Source organism: Larimichthys crocea, chromosome III, assembly GCF_000972845.2.
Source record: "Larimichthys crocea isolate SSNF chromosome III, L_crocea_2.0, whole genome shotgun sequence".
Taxonomy (NCBI): Eukaryota; Metazoa; Chordata; class Actinopteri; family Sciaenidae; genus Larimichthys; species Larimichthys crocea.
In genome coordinates, this window is record NC_040013.1 from 33,241,791 (window position 1) to 33,261,783 (window position 19,993).

Sequence of the window (19,993 nt, forward strand, 5' to 3'; positions counted from 1 at the left end):
CAGTCAGCTAAAAGAAAGGGTTCCCATATAGTACTTCAGGGCACATGGGTGTCAGCTTTAGTGAATTTGCATTACAAGTGAAGTACTGAAATTGTGCTTGCAGTTGTTGATTAAGAGAGCTATTTGCCTGTGCACTGTTCTTTGGGTTTTGTTTAGCATGAATTATTTGTTGAATGAGAAGTGAATCTTCTGAGGCACAAAATAAATTCCAGTAAAAGACTGGAGGCATCTTCGCTTTAATAATTCACAGATTTTGATGTAGATAATGTTTCTAATTTATTTAATTTAATAAATGAATTTAATTTAATAATTCAAAGTTGAACTGCTATTATGAGCCAGCAGCAGTCATAGTCAAACATCCCACTTGATGTAGTTACAAAACAAAATGACATAAAAAGCCTTAACAGATGAAACAGCCCATGACTTAACTCAGGTGTCATTTGGTTGTTCTACATCAGTTTGCGTATAACACTCTCTTTCTATATTTTGTAGGAGGTTGCTAACAAGATGGGCTTAGACACCAGGAAGACGTCCTCCCTTTGGAAAGACAAGGCACTTGTGGAGATCAATATTGCTGTTCTCTACAGTTTCCAGGTAGGTACATCTTCACGTGTCATTTATTTTAAAGTATGATGATTTCAGATTCCGAAGTATTAACAATGGTTAATATGCAAAACTCAGTGGACTGACAGCACCTAAAAGTTTCATTATGAATGTCAGCAATATTCATAAAGGCACCTCATATCACCTCTGCAGCATAATATAATACTTTTCAGTCTATTTGTATATTCAGTATGTTCCAATATTTTCTGTGAAAAAAAGGTATCTTTGTCACTAATTCGGTAATGGCATGCGTAAAAAGATTTTGGAGTTGAAAAACATACTATATTTGTTTGCGAAATGACCCTAACTTTTATCTCAAACTGCATTTTAATGCTGAAGCTATTGTAATTACTAAAACATTAGAGGAAATACAAAAATGAGTTCACTGTTTGTGTCCCTACTTTTAGTCATGCAAAGTGACCATAGTAGACCATCACTCAGCCACAGAGTCCTTCATGAAGCACATGGAGAATGAGTACAGGGTGCGAGGTGGCTGTCCTGGAGACTGGGTGTGGATTGTGCCTCCCATGTCAGGAAGTATCACACCGGTTTTCCAGCAAGAAATGCTCAACTACCGCCTCACTCCTTCCTTTGAGTACCAGGTGAGACAGAGGGGGAGTAATTCATGGGATGTTGTGGTTTTTGGCAAAATTGTTGGCTGCTAAGCTATAATAAAGAAGTTATTAAGGGAAGTTGGAAATCATTACCGGGAGTACAAGTAGTCCAGGCATGTTAAAGGGATGCGTGTAAAGCAAATTGTGAATTTGCTTTACAAGTCACTCCTAGAACACACAGAGTATCACAGATGATTTCTCAGTATTTTGTAATGGATTTAACCTTAAACAAAGACAACCTCTGAACTATAATTTCTTTTTCCATATGCATAAGCCTGATCCCTGGAATACTCATGTGTGGAAAGGAGTCAATGGGACGCCCACAAAGAAAAGAGCAATCGGTTTCAAGAAGCTTGCCAAGTGAGTGTGCAGCCATACAGAAAAAAATAAAGAGAAAACCATTTGTGCTTTTGGTAAATTACTGATTTGTTTTCTTTGTTCTTGTTCCTGCAGTTGTTGACTTAGGTTAAATTGCAGGCCTAAATGTCAAAGATAATACTGTATTGTGTATGATAATCTAAGGCCAAACCAGTAATCACATTCCTGACAAAAGACACATCCTGACACATGAGAAGGAAGCTGGTGTACTCAGCAGTGAAATTCATCCAATCAACCCCTCAGGGAGTAATCAAAGCTTTGTCAGTGTTTTGTTGGTGTATGCATGCACTTGTGCACGCATATGTTCTGCTATTAATATAATTGCCTCGAGGATATGATAAGCTAGGTAATCACAATTGTCATCCATTCGCTGCCTCAACATAATATCTGCTGTCTGCTGAAGTGAACCACATTACCCTCAATAACAAATGTTTTACCAGACGTATCGACATGAGGGAGTCTTGTGGTCATGGCAGGGGATTAAAGGTTGCAAACTGTGTCACTGGTCCTTGATTGAGTGATTTGATTCCTTGTGTTTTTCTGTGCCTCTCTTTGTCTCTTCCTGCAGGGCTGTGAAATTCTCTGCCAAGCTCATGGGCCAGGCCATGGCCAAGAGGGTGAAAGCCACCATACTTTTTGCCACGGAGACGGGCAAGTCGCATGATTATGCCAAAACTCTCTGTGAAATCTTCAAGCACGCGTTTGACGCAAAGGTACACTTGCTCCTACCTTGCATCATCTTATCTGAAGGTTGACCAGAATTTTGTGTGTCATTGTGCAAACGACTAATTGAAAACGGAGGAATTCAAAGAAATCATTCCTATGCACTCCTTTCTCTCTCTCTCTCACACACACCACCCTGGTTGATGAAGCAAAGCAGATGCCAGCTGAGCACAGGCTACGAGAGGCCAGAAGAAGAAAGTGTGTCTTTTGTCACATTTTCTTCTTCTCTCATGCAGTAAAATGCCGCGGGATGGAGGCAAGATTTAACCACCGAAGCGTTGAACAGTGCAGTAGTTTAAGACAAGATCCTGTAGCACCCCTGGCTGTGCAAATCTACTTAGAAAAAGAGAGGGAGGGGAAAAAAAACATGCTAAACATGCTGCTCACAACCATATGCTGTGTGATTTTCCTCCAGGTCATGTCTTATTTTCCCTTCCTGTTTTCCCAGTGTGATCAATCATACAAGAGAGTGTGCCACTGAGAGTGGGTATCTGTAGATAGATCGCAGGGCAGATGCGAACACCCGGGGCAAATCTTTGTTATAGCCTGTTTTCTCTTCACGCCTTTGTGCGTGTGAAATGCAAGTGTGTTCCATGGCAGACAAAAACACCATCATGTTGAGTGGTGTGCATCATGGATGCTCGTTGTGTGGAAGCAGCATATTATCATCTCGTTAGAGGCGAGGACAGAGTGGTCATTACAGCCTCCTCCTCTGCCAACGGCTGTGTGTTCAGCCTTAATTTACGCACTCAAGTCATCTGTCGTGTGGAGTGTGTGTCTTGGAGACAAAAGCGCTCACACCATGTGAGCGGAGGCTAAGATTCCTTTAGCACTGATGCTCTTTTTTTGTTTTTACATCTACAGGTCATGTCAATGGATGACTATGATGTGGTGGACCTGGAGCACGAGACACTGGTGTTGGTGGTGACCAGCACATTCGGGAACGGTGATCCACCTGAAAATGGAGAGGTATGTACAGTATATAACAAATCTGGTTAAATAAGTACAGGTAAGATATCCAGATTTCTAACTGTCTGTCTTTGGTTACTGTAGAAATTTGGAGCTGCCTTAATGGAGATGTGTCACCCAACATCCAACACAGAAAACAGAAAGTGAGTTTAGTCCTTCAGTCTGCCTGTGATTGCCTTTTGGTATGTCAGTTTCCATTTTTTTCCATTGAGTTATACGTCTGTGTGTCTCATCTCTCTGCTTTTGCCTTCTGTCCAGGAGCTACAAAGTCCGTTTTAACAGCGTATCCTCCTACTCTGACACTCGCAAGTCCTCCAGTGACGAGCCAGAAACGAAGATTAACTTCGAAAGCACTGGACCTCTCGCCAACGTCAGGTAAACAAAATCAAAGCAGGTCAAAAGCGGTTATAAAACTAGAAGGGCACTCGAAAAGCCTCTAGCAAGGCCAACAGTCCAGTCTTCTATGACATGCAAATCTGAAAGTGCAACCACTGGTCTATATTACAAAAATCGATCTCAGTTTGTTCACGTCAATGATGAATCCTCCATGCATACCAAAGTTTGTCATGGAGTCCCACAAGGTTCTGTACTAGGACCATTTCTATTTAGTTTATATATGCTTCCTTTAGGGAACATTATTAGGAATGACTCCATTCATTTTCATTGTTATGCTGATGATCAATCAGTTAACTAAACTCCAAGCATGCCTTAAGGATATAAAAAGTTGGATGACCTACAATTTTCTGATGTTAAATTCAGACAAAACTGAAGTTCTTGTAATTGGACCCAAACACCTCAGAAACTCTCTTTCTAGAGACTTAGTTACTTTAGATGGGATCACCCTGGCCTCCAGCTCCACTGTAAAGAATCTTGGAGTTGTTTTTGATCAGGATTTGTCCTTTAACGTCCACATAAAACAAATTTCGAGGACTGCATTCTTCCACTTACGCAGCATCGCCAAAATCAGATGCATCGTGTCTCAAGCAGATGCAGAAAAACTAGTCCATGCATTTGTTACTTCTAGGCTGGACTATTGTAACTCTTTGTTATCAGGCTGATCAGAGATCACATCTCTCCCATTTTGGCTTCCTTGCATTTGCTACCTATTAAATCTAGAATAGAATTTAAAATTCTTCTCCTTACTTACAAAGCTCTTCATGGTCAGGCACCATCATATCTAAAAAAGCTCATAGTACCTTACTATCCCTCTGGAACACTGCGCTCTCAGGATGCTGGGTTCCTTGTGGTTCCTATAGTAAAAGTAGATTGGGAGCCAGAGCTTTCTGTTATCAAGCTCCTCTTCTGTGGAACAAACTACTATTCTGGGTTCAGGCAGACACGGTCATCACCTTAAAGAGTAGACTTAAGACTTTCTTTTTTGATAGAGCTTATAGTTAGGGCTGGCTCAGGTCATCCCTTAGTTATGCTGCCATAGGATTAGACTGCACCCCTCTCTCTATGTCTCTCTCTCTGTCTGTCTGTCTGTCTCAGGGTTATGCCTAGTCAGGCACGGTATTGGTTGAAGATGCAGTCACATCTCCCTTACTGAAAACTCTAATAACTAAACTTCTTCCCCGGAGTTTCTGTGCTCTCTCGTCCAGCAGGTTCTTGTGAATTGTGGCTGCTGCTGTGGTTCTGCATGACGTCCACTACACATATTACTACTGTCATTATTGCTACCATATCTCCATTACAGTTTACAGTTAGTTGATGATTTGCTGCCGCTGTGCATCTGTGTATCTCTATCACAGGTTCCACTGCTACTGTAATCATTTTATCATTCATTGTGATTCATTGTCATTTTATCATTCATTGTAATTGTACAACATGTTTGTGTTTTTGTTCTGTACACGTGACATCTATTGCACGTCTGTCCATCCTGGGAGAGGGATCCCTTCTCTGTGGCTCTTTCTGAGGTTTCTTCCACCTTTTTTCCCTGTTAAAAGGGTGTTTTGTGGGCAAGTTTTTCCTCACTCGAAGGGTCTATACTTTGGGCTATACTTTAGGCTTGATTTGAAAAATCTACCTCGTTAAGAGAAATTAAAACTAACAGTAGCTTTTCCATAATGGCTTTCAGAAAAAGCATGCTGTCATACCAAGTAAGTAGTGATTTGCAGGTTAACGTAATATGAATCTACTTTCATAAACGTACATGTCTTGTTGTAAAAATGGTCATATTGAAATTAAAGGACCAGTGTCTTTTAGTGACATCTTGTGGTAAGACTGCAGAGTACAAACCAACTGAATACACAGATGTTCTCAGATGTGCTATCTAGCTACTGTGAAAATATAATTATTTGTATGTTTCTTGTATATTGTTACCAAAACCTTGAATTTAAACATGGTAAAAACATATAATAAATCAAAGTGAATTTACAATTATTATCACCTCTGATTCACAGGTACAAGACACACAGACCAAGATTTCAATAACTCAACACACAAAAGTCAAAACTGGTTTTGGAACATGTTGACGTTATATCTAGCTATGATGAGAGTCTTACTTTCATTTGGTATATTGTATTCCTCACTTTGTTTATGTTGTTTCTTTGCTTCTTTTGGGAATCACACATTTTATTGCAGTGAACAGTTTGCTGGCCTGTTAAAAGAGAAACACTTTTCTCCCCTCAAACTCGAACTTGATGTATATTGACTGCTTCACAGTCAAGTGATGACTTTCACGACTTCACTCCCAGAGATCTATTTTACATCTGAAACCAGACAGGACAAGTATTTGTATATTCATTAGTTGTTTTAGTGCTTTTCAACAGGGTAGAAAGGGCAAGTTTCTGCGAATGTCCATATTTGTGTTTTACTTTTTTAGCACTACTTGCTTCTATATCACTGTCTCTTTCCTCATATGTGTTTATGTCTCTGTTTAGGTTCTCAGCGTTTGGCCTTGGCTCCAGGGCCTACCCACACTTCTGCGCCTTTGCCCACGCTGTGGACACGCTGTTTGAAGAGCTTGGGGGGGAGCGCATCCTACGCATGGGAGAAGGAGATGAGCTGTGTGGTCAGGAGGAGTCATTCAGAACCTGGGCCAAGAAGGTTTTTAAGGTGGGTTAAGACCAACTTGGATTGGTTTAGTTGATCATAATGGTGTGAGCACAATGTTTTTGGCATATTACATGTCAAAGCTTGATTTTGATGTTGTCCTGTTTTCTGTGCAATATTGGATCTCAGTTGAAGATTTTATCCAACTTGTCAGATTATTAAATCCAAATTAGGTCAAATAGTATTATCATCAAAGTTGGCAGCAACTTTTATTATCTTAATATACAAGAAAAGCCTGAGTCATCCATGGAAAAACAAGTTTTCCTGTCTCAAATCATCTCCTTTTATAGTTTTCAGTGTTATACAACAATGTCATAAGTCCTGCCCACCTTTCAACTTTCATTCACCTATGACATAATGGTGTAAACTCATGCCAGGCTGACATGTCTGGACATGTAACAACATGTCCGGACAAACTTGGGGATTTCAAACTTGTATTTGTATTTTTTTAAAAATTTTATTTTTTAATAACATGACAAGATTGTAACAAGAAGCCAGTTGCAATCATTACTTGCTTCTTGTTACAAGTACACATTTCTTCTCCTTCTTCTGATTAATGCTTTCCACATGTTGAATCAATTTTCACTGTAACCATGGTGTTAATTACTCCATTTTGTGTTCACATAACATTGTATTCATTTCCACATACGTCTCCCCTTGATTATTCTTATAACATATATTTTATATATGTTACTTTGAAGCACCCTGTCACTGTATATCAGTAATAAAGCTTGAAAAGGTAAAACAATATTTTAAAAAAAAAAGCATTAAAGGCATTACATTTTTATACTACAGCAACCACAACATAAATTAAATTTTTAAAAAATCCTCTCACTCCTTTAAAACAACCCCAACAGTTAAGGTAGCATTTTAAAGGTGTTTGGCCATCCATAACCTTGAAGGCAGTGTTACAGAGAGTGCAACAGATAATTATTCCTGTGTAGGTGTGAGAGGAAGCTTTCAATAATGGTCATGTTTGTTGTTACATATCAAGGCTGCCTGTGATGTGTTCTGCGTTGGTGACGATGTGAACATTGAGAAGGCCAACGACTCCTTGATCAGCAACGATCGAAGCTGGAAGAAGAGCAAGTTCCGCCTGACATACACTGCAGAGGCCCCGGCCCTCACCGAAGGTAAAGACTAATCCTGTGGGACATGAGTGATGAACTGTTAATGATAGCCTGATATTAAAGTATAGTAATATAATAAATGAATAATCTGTGCAAGGATAATAATGATATTAACCAAACCAGTGACTCATTCATTACGTTGCCTGTGGAATTATGGCTCTGTTGTAAAATGAAAGATGCTAATACAGTGAGATTTCAGGTCCTTTCTACCCCTGTGTCCAAAATATGGACCACACAAATAGGCTCTGCTACCTATTTTGCATAAATTAACAGGACATTTATACTTTAATATATAAATTGTGGTCTACACCTTTCTTAAACTAATGCAATCTAATTCAACAGTCAGTGTAACAAATCTTACTTACTAGTGTATGATCATTTTGGAGTCTGTGATGCTGTTTGGCTGCATTATAGGAAGAGGTGTGTAGTTTCTTGTGTGACTTAGCCTACCCTCATTGAAATACATGAGGTGGACAAAACAATGCAAATACCTAAGAAATCAAATAATCGTATTTTCTAAAATTATGAACTTTAAATATCTAATGCGTAAGATTTAGAGGGCTCTCTGAAAATAAGTATCGTTGTGCTTTTGTTACCTATGAATGAGGGTGTATGCAATCAACAACTACACCACTAGATGCCACTAATTCCTACACCCAGGTCCTTTAATGAAACATCCTTATTTGTGGAAAAATCTTGAATGACCCAAACTATGTAGTGTCAGGTCTTTGAATCCGGACTGGAAAGTCCTTGAATTTGATTTTCAAATTCAAAATTGTGTGGGAACCCTGCAGATCAGGTCTACAGATAAACATTTTATTTCTGTCTGCCTACAGCATTGCACAGTGTTCACAAGAAGAAGGTTTATGGAGCAAAGATGTTGGAATCTCAGAACTTACAAACTAACAAATCTAAGTAAGTATACAGTGACACCTGGAAACACTTTCAAGAGAAGTAAATTAGTCACATATTTGTCTTGGAATCATGTTTAATTGATCTAATGGACTCTTCTGGTGTCCAACTCCTTAATTCGGTTTACTGTGGTGTGTGAACTAAATAGAACAGACTGAAAATGGTTCAGTGTTGTTCCCTAAATCTCTGATCTCTTTTGCAGTCGCTCCACCATATTTGTGCGGCTCGACACAAACAACCACGACAGACTGAGCTACCAGCCCGGCGACCATCTGGGCATCTTCCCTGGCAACCACGAGGACCTGGTGACAGCTCTCATAGAGAAATTGGAGGATGCTCCACCTGTCAATCAAATTGTCAAAGTGGAGTTCCTGGAGGAGAGGAACACTGCCCTTGGTGGGTGACGCTATTAGCAACGTCATGCTACTTTACGAATGCAGTAGGCGTGCAACGAGGAGGGTTGCAGTTTGAAATCTGGGCAGAATGTCAAAATCAAAACATGAATAAGAAACAGTCTCTCAGTCACACTTTAGTTAATTATCTATGCTCAGAGATTTTTCTGTGAAGATGCATACAGGCAAACACCGGTAACACTGTATGACTTAAATGTGTTTTTCAATGTGATTGTGAGGCAAGGTTTTTCTTAAACATGGTGTGTGTGCTTAATCAAACTGTCTTATACTTCCTATTTCTGATTTCTGTCAGCCACACTAGAGTAGATCATCTGCATGGATAATTTGTTTTTAGCATTAGCTTTCATATAGAGTTATGTTTTTATGGCCACCTGAGGTCCAATACCTAGTCCCCTCTTAGTTGTTTTTTGGTCTCAGCCAAGTTCTGACAAGAATATCTGGCTCATCAGCAGTAAATTCTCCACTGTGTCACTAAAGTTGTCTATTGACTGCAGCTGGAAACAGTACTGATAAGAGTTTACAGACTAAATCAGTTTAACCGTCTTCTTTTCTGCAGGTGTAATCAGTAACTGGACAAATGAGACCCGTATCCCTCCATGCACCATCTACCAGGCCTTTCAGTACTTCCTGGACATTACCACGCCACCAAGTCCTGTGCTGCTGCAGCAATTTGCTGCTCTGGCAACCAATGACAAACAGAAAAAGAAACTAGAGCTCCTCAGTAAGGTAAATTCACTTCAGAGTTACTATTAACACTGACCTTTTAAAATTACTGAGCTGCTGCTGCTCCACTGAGCGCTTAGCTTGCTTTATGACCAGACACAAGGGATTTGCGATGCATGTGCGTAGGCTATATCCAAAAATATGCTCTCTGTTTTTTCTGTTTTAGAGACAAATGAACATTTTATTTATTTGATCACTTTTCAAAGCAGTTGTATAAAAAGTCACTGTGTGCTTAAGGAACAATAATAACCAACATATTCACTGCGTTTGCTATAGGAGAGTTTTATGTTTCTGAAAACAGATCCGATGCTGCCTGCACCGATGGAAATACGTACAGTAGGAGTGAGCTGGCGCCAAATTAAAGCCGTTGATCGTTCTAACCCAGGGCCATTCCCCCTTGCAGTGCCTCCCACAATTCACTCTCCATTTTTGTCAATGTGTGGAAAAGGCTGGCTGAGGCCAAGCAGTGACTCATATGCTCATCCATCGAATCATTGTCACCAAAGCAAGAGGAAAAGATGGAAGGCTTCTGAATTCAGAAAAAGAAACAGTGCTGTAGGATCAGCACTGCAGATCATTTATAGTTTGGTATGCGATGAATTTCAAGCTCATTTCAGGACTAAAGCAGCATCTCTCAGACATTTCTAATAGTCTTTTTTTATGTAGACATAACAAGCATTGCAGAACAGTCAGGCTTTCAAGTTTGTTTCATTATTATGTTCTGTTTTTAAAACCCATGTGGCAAATATATCCAAGAAACTAACTATATCAGTCTCAAAACATACCCACAACTCCCTTCTGTGTATCAAGGTTAAACAACCCTGATCCAAAAGTGCCTTTGTTGTTGAAGTTTTGCTAATTGTAGATTTAGTGCTTCAAACAAGGCTTCAGGCTCAGAATGGCAACCACACCAGGCTTCTTAATAGGCACTGGGTTGCTCATTAGCAGCTTGAGAACAAAGCAAAAGATGAGAACATATCAAAAGTTTTTCACCCTGGTGGTAGTGCTCTAAATTCATTGCATCCAAATGTCAGCGATGACACACAAATACAGTCGGGCAGTGAATGGTGAATGGCTCTGCTTGTAGCTGCCTCCTGCTGTCGAGTCAGAAATGTTTACAGGTCTAAAAGAGGAAACCATCCTCTATTTATTTTTTGTTATTGTGGCAGTTACTTTGGTTTATTAATTGGGACAGCGACTTGAAGAAATTAAATCTATAAATATCCACCTGTACTTTTCTAACACCATATCCTCCTCCTCCTTGACATCACAGGGCTTGCAGGAGTACGAAGAGTGGAAGTGGTACAACAATCCGACCATGGTGGAAGTGCTGGAGGAGTTCCCCTCCATCCAGATGCCCTCCACTCTGCTGCTCACCCGGCTGCCCCTGCTGCAGCCTCGCTACTACTCTATCAGCTCCTCTCCAGACCTGTACCCAGGAGAGATCCACCTCACTGTTGCTGTGGTCTCTTACCGTGCCAGAGGTAAGGACCTATAACTCATTTGGGGCTCTTTTTAAAATCCAAGAAATGGTTTAAAGCACAAGCTGCGCATAAGTTAACATCTCTCCAATGATTTTAAGGCTGTGTAGGTGTAACCTCAGACACCAGGTTTTTTTTTTCAGCTGACTAGCGTGAACTTAAATGCTCCCATTAGGCTTTTGAGTTTTTATTTTTTTTTATCTCTGTCTCTCTCTTTTCATATGGCTATAATGAACTGTGATTTCTACGAAAATGTTCTTAGCAGTAAATGATTGCTCAAAATAACTTGCATATATATTTTGCTTTGGTTCAGTTTATTTCATGGATAAAAGACAGTGTGCTGAGGAGCGTGAAAGTCAAATGACTCAGCCTCTCTGAAAACCCTCCGATAGCTCAAAGAAAATGATTTCCTATACAGGGCAGCCAGACTACGACTGTAATTACATGAAATAAAAAAAACAAACATTTTATATATGTTTTATAGTCTGGCTATACTGGGTATATATATATATATATATATATAATTATATAATATATATATATATATATATATATATATATATAGAGAGAGAGAGAGAGAGAGAGAGATTTCCGCTTATCACAAGGCTTTTATATCTACACCTTTGCAATTAGCATCTATACACTCAGCCTGTCAAGTAGTCAGCAAACATTACCAGGTCCTATCACTGGTATTTTCTCTCACTTGTGTGATGTGCACTTGAGCAAGCATGTTGCTATCATTGTTTAAGAGGTGGGTGAATTACTGTAATTTCAGTGTGAACGAGAAGAACGGCCCTTGGAAAATATGCTAGGGCCACTTTTTCCTTGTTAGTTTATGCACTTACAGAGTGGGAGGTGGAATGAAGAGAAACTGGCAAAGTGCTTGCTTATGCTTGGTTATCGTCCCTTTCAGATGGAGCAGGACCAATCCATCATGGAGTGTGTTCATCGTGGCTCAACAGGATAGAGAAAGGGGAGATGGTGCCGTGTTTTGTCAGAGGGTAAATATCCGAAGAATGGTGCATTGTGGAATGTCAGATAAATCAGCATTGTGGAATGTGAAAGAAGAGGTTTGATATTGTGGGAAATAAGCAAATTAATTAGATTAATTAATACCAATTTCAGATCTGCTAAATTTGAAGCCACCAGCAGCTGGCTAACTTAAATTTGAGAGTGTAAAAAGATAAACAGGAACATGTTTTATCTCACTGTTAGTAAGTAAGTTAGCTTCATATTTAGAACACAGACATGAGAGTGGTATTAATCCTATCATCTAGCTCTGTGCAATCTTCGTACTAAGTTATGTCATTCTGTCTATTGCATTGTTTTAGTGCACCATCATTCCAACTACCCAAAGACAACCAAGCACCTTGTATCCTGGTGGGTCCAGGAACAGGTATCGCCCCATTCAGAAGCTTCTGGCAGCAGAGACTATATGACCGTGAACACAAAGGTTTGTTCTCTTCTCATTCTTTAAATGTATTTATTACCATACTAAAGAGAGGTTCTGCAGTGGATTTTACAGCTGTTCATAAAACTGCAGACATAATCTACAATAAAAATGTCCAGGAGATGCTGATAAATGTATTTTTCCTGTTAAAAATGATGTCGTACACACTTTTGAGTAATAATGGAAGTCAGAGATTTTGATCATCAGACTATCACGTCTACAATGAAGTAACTCTGACTGTCACCTTTAGGAATTGAGTCGGGCCCCATGATCCTGGTCTTTGGTTGTCGGCAGTCTGAGGTGGACCACATCTACAAAGAGGAGACCATCCAGGCCAAGAACAATGAAGTGTTCAAGGAGCTCTACACAGCCTATTCCAGAGAACCTGGCAAACCAAAGGTACAAGTGCTAAACTGTAAATTAGTCAGCCTGTCACAGCTCTCTTTGCACTGCTGTGAGGGTTTGAAATGAAATCACAGAGCTGAAAAAGAAACTAAATAAAAACCGCTGTGGTTATATTCTGAGGGAAACAACTGAATGTTTCCATTTGATTTTTTTCTACAGTTGCTCTTCCAGTATAATTGTTATAATGTGGCTATCAAGTCCTCTTTATATCTCTGCTTCCTGTGCTGTTACCTTGAGCAACGAGGTTCAATAATTGTGTATAAAAAACAAAACAATCCATGCACAATATGAATCTAAAAAGTATGGAAAAATATACATTTTCCATAAATTTCCATAATTGCACTTATTCTTATCTCTCCACATTGCTACTTTTCTCTGACTTGACTTTTTCATGCACACTCATCATTCCAACTCTATCTCTCTGTCAGAAATATGTACAGGATGCACTGCGCGAGCAGCTGTCAGAGACGGTGTACCAGTGCCTGAGGGAGGAGGGAGGACACATCTACGTTTGTGGGGATGTTACAATGGCTGGAGACGTACTCAAGACTGTCCAGCATATCATCAAGCAGCAGGGCAAGATGAGCCTGGAGGATGCTGGTTTCTTCATCAGCAAGCTTCGGGTAAGAGAGAGCAGTTCTTTGTGCAACATCATCACCATGATGTTCCTAATTAAACTCCCCTGAGAAGTTTGGAGCAATGGCAGTGTGAAGGGTTCTTTATCATTGCAGCAGTAACATTGACTTGTAGCTGAACATGCATGCATATAACTGAATAACTAAGTGCTAAACCTGCTGAAATACAGAAGGTGCGTTGAGTCAGTATTTTGTGAAAGTAAAGGTCAAAAAAACACACCTCCACTGGCCTATTTTCATTTGTGAATTCAGGGGTAAAAAAGCTAAAAAAAGAATGATGTATCACCAAGCTTATTATGAACACATGTACCTGTGTGGAATACAAATGGAAAACAAGTGGACTTTTTAGTAGTTTTTTGTAGTCGTCATGTTCAGTGAATCTGCAATTTGCAATGGCTGTAGGCATCTAAACACTATCTATTCATCTGCAAATGTTTAATCGATACAACAAAATAGTCTGTATGCAACAGGAATAGAAGTGTCAACAAAGATTTCTGAATTCTATCTAGAAAGACCTCTGCTGTAAGCTAAGAAATAGTCTGCTTAGAGAAGGCCATTCTGTCTGTTTCAAAGATTTGTCTATACTCTTTTAATCTATTTCTTTAATATTAGCTCTGTCCATCTTACATTTTCCTCTCCTTCTCTCTCCACTTTTACCATCCCATCATATTCAGGATGAGAATCGCTACCATGAGGACATCTTTGGTGTCACCCTGCGCACCTATGAGGTCACCAACCGTCTTCGTTCAGAGTCCATTGCCTACATTGAGGAGAGCAAAAAGGACTCAGATGAGTACGTGATTTGTGTCTTTAATTTACAGCATTTCCTAATGCAGATGCATTATAAAAACACACAATCATTTTTACAAAGTGTGTGTGTACACTGGAAGGGAAAAAACAGGTTAAACCTCAATGGGTTGGGTCAACTTCTTCTGAACTTTTGAAATGTCAATACTAGAGGAAAGGGTCATTTTTAAAAGGCAGGTTTATCCTACCGGCAATATTAAGGTGCTTAGTAAGTTTCATGGCAATATTCTTAGTGGATAATGAGATATCTTACATGCAGTTGACTTTTTGGCTTTTGCATCGTACAAAAGTCAACCGCATCTAATTTAAACCTGCCTAGTCAGTTCTGAAGTTTTTACGTCAATATAATCACCCCAAATTTCCATTGGTAGGCAAGAAATAATGGTGTCACCAGAAATGGGGTTATGGGTTATGGGTCTATGGTAATTTTTGTATAGGATGATATTACTAGACAGACTAGAAACCAAAGATGCACAAGAATTAGAGGAAATCATCCTTCTGGACCCAATAAAAGAATACTCTTATGATTTAAGCATTGAACAATCAAGGGTCTTTAAATTTTCAAAATTTATTAAATGCATCTCTCATGTCAAAAACTCTCATGTCATGATTCCACTACAAAGAAGCCTCAATCAGAGAAGAGGGAGCTACAGAGGTCTGCTAAGCTCATTTCTATCCAACTCCACACCATGTTTTTTTTGTTTTTTTTTATCATCAAACTTTTAGCCTCCAAACGACAACGCTGACTCAAGTGACATCACTTAAGGCATTTTTTAAATCAGATTTTGTGCAGCTCCCTCTCAACCACAAAAGGTTTATACTACTTTTCACATATGCAGTAGTACTCCCCAAGACCTGTAAACAAACTTTGATGCGTAAAATCAGCAGAGTTCCTCTTTAACGCCCACAACAGATTTAATGGCAACCTGGAGACATGAAGACATCTTGCTCTGGGCCATATTGTTAGATGGACTGACAGATGGTCTCAAAACTAGAGATCCAGCGATTAGTTCCAATCCAATGAGGTCCTCTACATGTTTCCAGTCTGGCGCACTTTTAGTTTTTGCCCATTTTACTCCAGTCTTTTATTGTGCTTTAAATTTGTTGTAAGGCTGCAAAACTGGAGCACGAAGCATCTTTATTTCACATTTAACATTTAATTGTGCAACATTAAAATTTGGCTATTATGTTTCTATGGTGCTTTAAGAAGCAGTCCATCTTTTGATTCCATGCTATTATGAGCTTTAATGGTGAGTATTAAAACGATATTGTCTGTCTCATTAGAGTAAAATCCCTTGCTGATTTTCAAACAGCAACCTGTCCAGTCACCTCCAGTGAATTTGAGTTTAAGACCACCAGCCTAGAACCTTTTCAATTAGCTCACCTAGAATTTTTCTAATTTGCTACACCTGTAGGTAACCTGCTGACTCTGCTGAGTCATGAATCATATTTTGTTTTTTAGCACACATTTATTTATTTATTTCTTCCTTCCTTTCCATCATGCATACTTTTCTTCCCCCAGTTCTTCATCAGTCCAACATTAGTCTGTTTGTCCCTGACTGGATTTTAGGAGGCGTGGTAATGTCTAGTGTAGGGGTCTGCAACCTTCACTATCTAAAGAGCCATTATGACCCCTCTACCACCAAATAAAATTAATCTGGATCCACAAAATCTATTTGACCCCTAACATAAAGATAACAGTATAAAATTGTATATATAGTTATACGTCATTGTAGGATGTGACATTTATTCTAGTTGACAGTAAAATAACAAAAAACAAGTGTTTTAAGATTTACCTTTAAGTATTACCTTGATTTCCAAAATAAGAGGTGTTCTCTTTGAAAGAAAAAATACAAATATAATAAAAATAGCCATTCTTCAAAGCTACAGGGAGACACTGCAAAAGGGTGGAAAAGTGGCATGTGGCTACAGAGCCACGGGTTACCAACCCTTGGTCTAGTGCATACACGCGACACACAAAAAAACAAGATCATTCACTTGTCTTGTCTGCAACACCCCTAATCTGTGAGGGATGCTTAGGATCTATCCACCTTGAGATCTTATTCTTATTATCTATCTCTTATTTACTCTTAAATCTTCTTAGCCACTCAAATTTGCCAGCTGGTTAGCTCATTTTCAAGTGTTTTGGCACAGCCCATTGAGATCTATCTAAACCAGTCAGATTACTAGAGCAGCTCTGTCTCTGAGAGAAATTTGGAAAAGTCCAGCTCCAATCTGCAACCTGTAGTTGTTGGCGACGCCGATTGTGTTATCACCCCTCATTTCAGATGAAAACAGAGTGGGTAACCATAGAAACCCGCGGAGAAGGGCCTTTAAACTAACAGGATTAGAGTGAAAGCGAGTGGCTGTGTTCCATTTCTGTTTTTGTTTCCGTTGTTATTTGTGCATATTCAAGATTAGACACTTCATATACCCTTGCCATGAGAGCAAAACAAGGGCCCTACATAGTCACTATGGCTCATTAAGTACCAACATAATGCATCACAGACGATGGTTCCTGTGTGGATTGTCACTTGAATTTCACATTTGGCCATCAAAGCCCCTGCTCACAGGATGAGTAATGACTGTAACATTTCTATTTCTATGTCTCTGTTGCTCTCTCTGTCTGTCTTTCTGTCTCTCTTCTCTCTCTCTCTCTCACTCTCAGGGTTTTCTGCTCGTAGGTCGATGAATCTGGGGCTTTCTGACGACAACCAGTCTAGAGAACATGGCAACGCTGGTTAAAGAATACTGTGCCAATTTTTGTACTGTAAAAAAAAAAAGGGGGTTTCTTTCTTTTTTATACCACTTAAATGTTTCTGTTGGGCTCTGCGGTTTTGTCTGTAGCAAGTTGGAAATGTTCTGTTCTCTGAGAATCTGTTTTGCTTGTTGATGATACTTCCAAAAATTATAAATTGATCATTTTGATTCATAATGTGTGCACCTAGTGTAATGACCTGCCTCATTGTGAATGCATGACCAAGACAAGAATATACTCAAGAAATATAATATACTCTGTGTTATTGTTACAGTTAAAAGGCTTGAGGTTTTATATTTACAAGGAGAAGTGCGGCAGCGGTGAACACAAACTAAAAAACATTTTTGAAGTATGAATTAAGTTGACCTTACATTACAGAAAAGAATCTGTGCTGGTCAAATCTTTCTTGGCTGTTTTTATTAAAAGGATGAAAAGGGAGAGATAAGTGAAAGCTGTACAGGCATGCAGATAGAAGACAATTTTGGCCTGTCGACAGGTCGCCCTGAATTATGAAAACAGCGATTCTGTCACAGCCTCAACAAACATAATCAAGCTCTTCACTGGCAATCCATTAAAACGCATCAGCCTCTGTGCCAGCTGTCTTTTTTAGTGGCTTGTCCATTTTCTCATAACATCATAATGTTGTTGTTTTTTTCCCAGCTGGCAAACCGCATTAGCAGCAGCACAGGAAGGTGCAGGGTAGCCAGTCTGAACCTGAGTCACTACATATGAAAAATAAACTCGATTTAACAACATAACCAAACTTTAAACCTCTTCTGAGCTCTCAAATTTAAAAATATTCAAGTATTGTATAGTGAAATGGTATAACCATGGTGGAAGGACTCTTTTAGACGATTATTATAATGATTAAATCAGGGATTGTTTTACATTTTGGGAGTTGTGCTTATTCTTATTCTTATTGAGAGCTAGATGGGAATACAGTATTGATATCGCTCAAATGTCTGTACGGTATATAATGGCACTGCATTTAAAAAAATCTGGCTCACTGTTTGCCATGTGTCCAGTCTCTATACCCATAAAATCACATTTTAACATTTAGTAAGAGCTGCTGGTAGGAGTATTTTGTGACCTTTGGATAGAGCAAAGCTAGTCGTTTCCCCTGTTTTCAGTCTTTCTCTGCTAGGCTGAGCTAACCAACATCCAGCTGTAACATGATAGAGGTATCAATCCTTATCTTATGCTCAGCAAGATAGCAAAATAAGCATTTTTTCCCACCAAAATGTTAATCTATCTCTCTAAAAATGTATATATGTAACAAAAATGTTAAGGGAAGCAAACTGATCTATTTCAGCACCCTGTCCTGGCTGCCCAGATCATATCAGTCAGCTGTCAACATGGTGCCAGCTGTCACCTGTTGAGCGTTTTTAAAATGTGCGTTTATCAGCATCACGACTCCTCTGCCTCTTGCCTTACATTAACTCTCTGCCTCTGCCCACATACAACACATTCATTTTCTTTTCTTTCTCTGCATGATATTGCGCAACCCTGCAGCTCACACGCCAGCCTTTCACTGTGACCTGACACCTGCTCAGTAGCATCAGCGTGTGTGTGTGTGTGTGTGCGTGCGCGTGTGTATGTGCCATAAAAGTCATCATAAGTGTGTGCATCTCTACATGAGTGGGTGAAAAAAACGTGCATGTGCTCAGGTGTGTTTCTACATGATTATTCTGCTTGTTGTCTGTTACCTGTTAAATTGGTCAGATTTTAAAATAAGCATGAATTTGTTGCTCTGTGAGTCACACAAGCCTGCAAATTTAATCATACAGATGGTGTTTTGGTAACGGGAAACTGCCCACATGGCTTTTAGTTTTGATCTCAGCAGTTTGACTCTATTGTTTTAAGTTCCAGTGACGTTTTCATTCAGGGACAAGAGGCAATTACACTGCCGCCGTGGTCATTTGCTGCTTTCCAATGAGTCAGGGTTGTAATTTGAATATATTTGTGCAAAGGCCACACTGTTTATTGTCCACACACTTCTGCAGTAACTTGTGGCTTTTCTTGTCAGCTTCTGAGTCTTGTTTGTTACCTTTCTTTGTCTTTTGATTCAAATTAAAGATAGCTGTCAGCATGATTAACAGATTTCAGTGTGATTTTCAAACATCCCTAACAGCTGCTGAGAAGATATTTGTTTTGTTTCTGTTTTTTTGTTTTTGTTTGTTTTGTTTCAACTATTTTTACTGCCGGGGGGAAATGGGCGTTTCCCATTGTCCCCAATGTTGTTAATTCTGGATGAATGTCTCCTCTGTATAATTTGTTTTAAACAGATTTAGTTAAATTGGGATGAGAGCCGTCAAAGAAAATGTCTGTGATGTAAAATGTGCAACAGGAAAACAATTGATACAAGATATAGCTTCTATATATAGCTTCTATCTATATATAAATATATATATTCAAAGACAAATACAAAATATAAAGAGTACCACTTCGATCTTTTCTAAGAATGTATTTTGATTATGTAAATGAGCACTATGATTCTACTTGATTTAAAAAGAACAAAAAAAAGGCATATTCTATGGTGTCTCTCATATCCTTTAGGTATGGGGGATAAAACAGCAGCATTAAATAAATGCATGGTGATCTTCTGTCTCCTGTTCATATTTTAAAAAAAGCTCTGTCTATTTACCAGCACTGTGTCAGTCAGTGAGACTGTATTGTGAAGTTATCCAGCCTTTCTCACAGGGCTATGGATGGTAAAAAAAAAACATTCTTGAGGGGTTTCCTTTTCTGTGTTTGCATATCGCTGCTGCTATGAGCAACTCTGATCCAATCAGCCTCTGCTATAATGACCTTTGTTGTGTAACTGATTGAGGATATTCCATTTTAATGCATCGACTGCAAGAACTTTGCATTTACTTACAAATAAAGAGAAACATTTACAGAATATGTCAACACATGCGCTTGGTTTGTTTTTCTTGTT

The 19,993-nt window shown here is 39.1% G+C and overlaps 1 protein-coding gene across 1 annotated transcript in view; it reads left to right on the plus strand.

Moving 5' to 3' along the window:
* Positions 1-19,965, plus strand: part of nos1 (nitric oxide synthase 1 (neuronal)) — a 45,056-nt gene extending 25,091 nt beyond the window's left edge. The window contains exons 11-29 of the mRNA XM_019272008.2: positions 493-594; positions 1,011-1,205; positions 1,492-1,577; positions 2,164-2,308; positions 3,183-3,287; positions 3,372-3,430; positions 3,546-3,662; positions 6,170-6,344; positions 7,336-7,474; positions 8,308-8,386; positions 8,586-8,779; positions 9,353-9,522; positions 10,793-11,003; positions 11,914-12,001; positions 12,332-12,453; positions 12,701-12,849; positions 13,284-13,478; positions 14,165-14,283; positions 16,966-19,965. Of these exons, the coding sequence (XP_019127553.2) occupies positions 493-594; positions 1,011-1,205; positions 1,492-1,577; positions 2,164-2,308; positions 3,183-3,287; positions 3,372-3,430; positions 3,546-3,662; positions 6,170-6,344; positions 7,336-7,474; positions 8,308-8,386; positions 8,586-8,779; positions 9,353-9,522; positions 10,793-11,003; positions 11,914-12,001; positions 12,332-12,453; positions 12,701-12,849; positions 13,284-13,478; positions 14,165-14,283; positions 16,966-16,981 (2,466 nt within the window). The 3' untranslated portion in view covers positions 16,982-19,965. The remainder of the gene's footprint in view (positions 1-492; positions 595-1,010; positions 1,206-1,491; positions 1,578-2,163; positions 2,309-3,182; positions 3,288-3,371; positions 3,431-3,545; positions 3,663-6,169; positions 6,345-7,335; positions 7,475-8,307; positions 8,387-8,585; positions 8,780-9,352; positions 9,523-10,792; positions 11,004-11,913; positions 12,002-12,331; positions 12,454-12,700; positions 12,850-13,283; positions 13,479-14,164; positions 14,284-16,965) is intronic.
* The last annotated feature ends 28 nt before the right edge of the window (positions 19,966-19,993 follow it).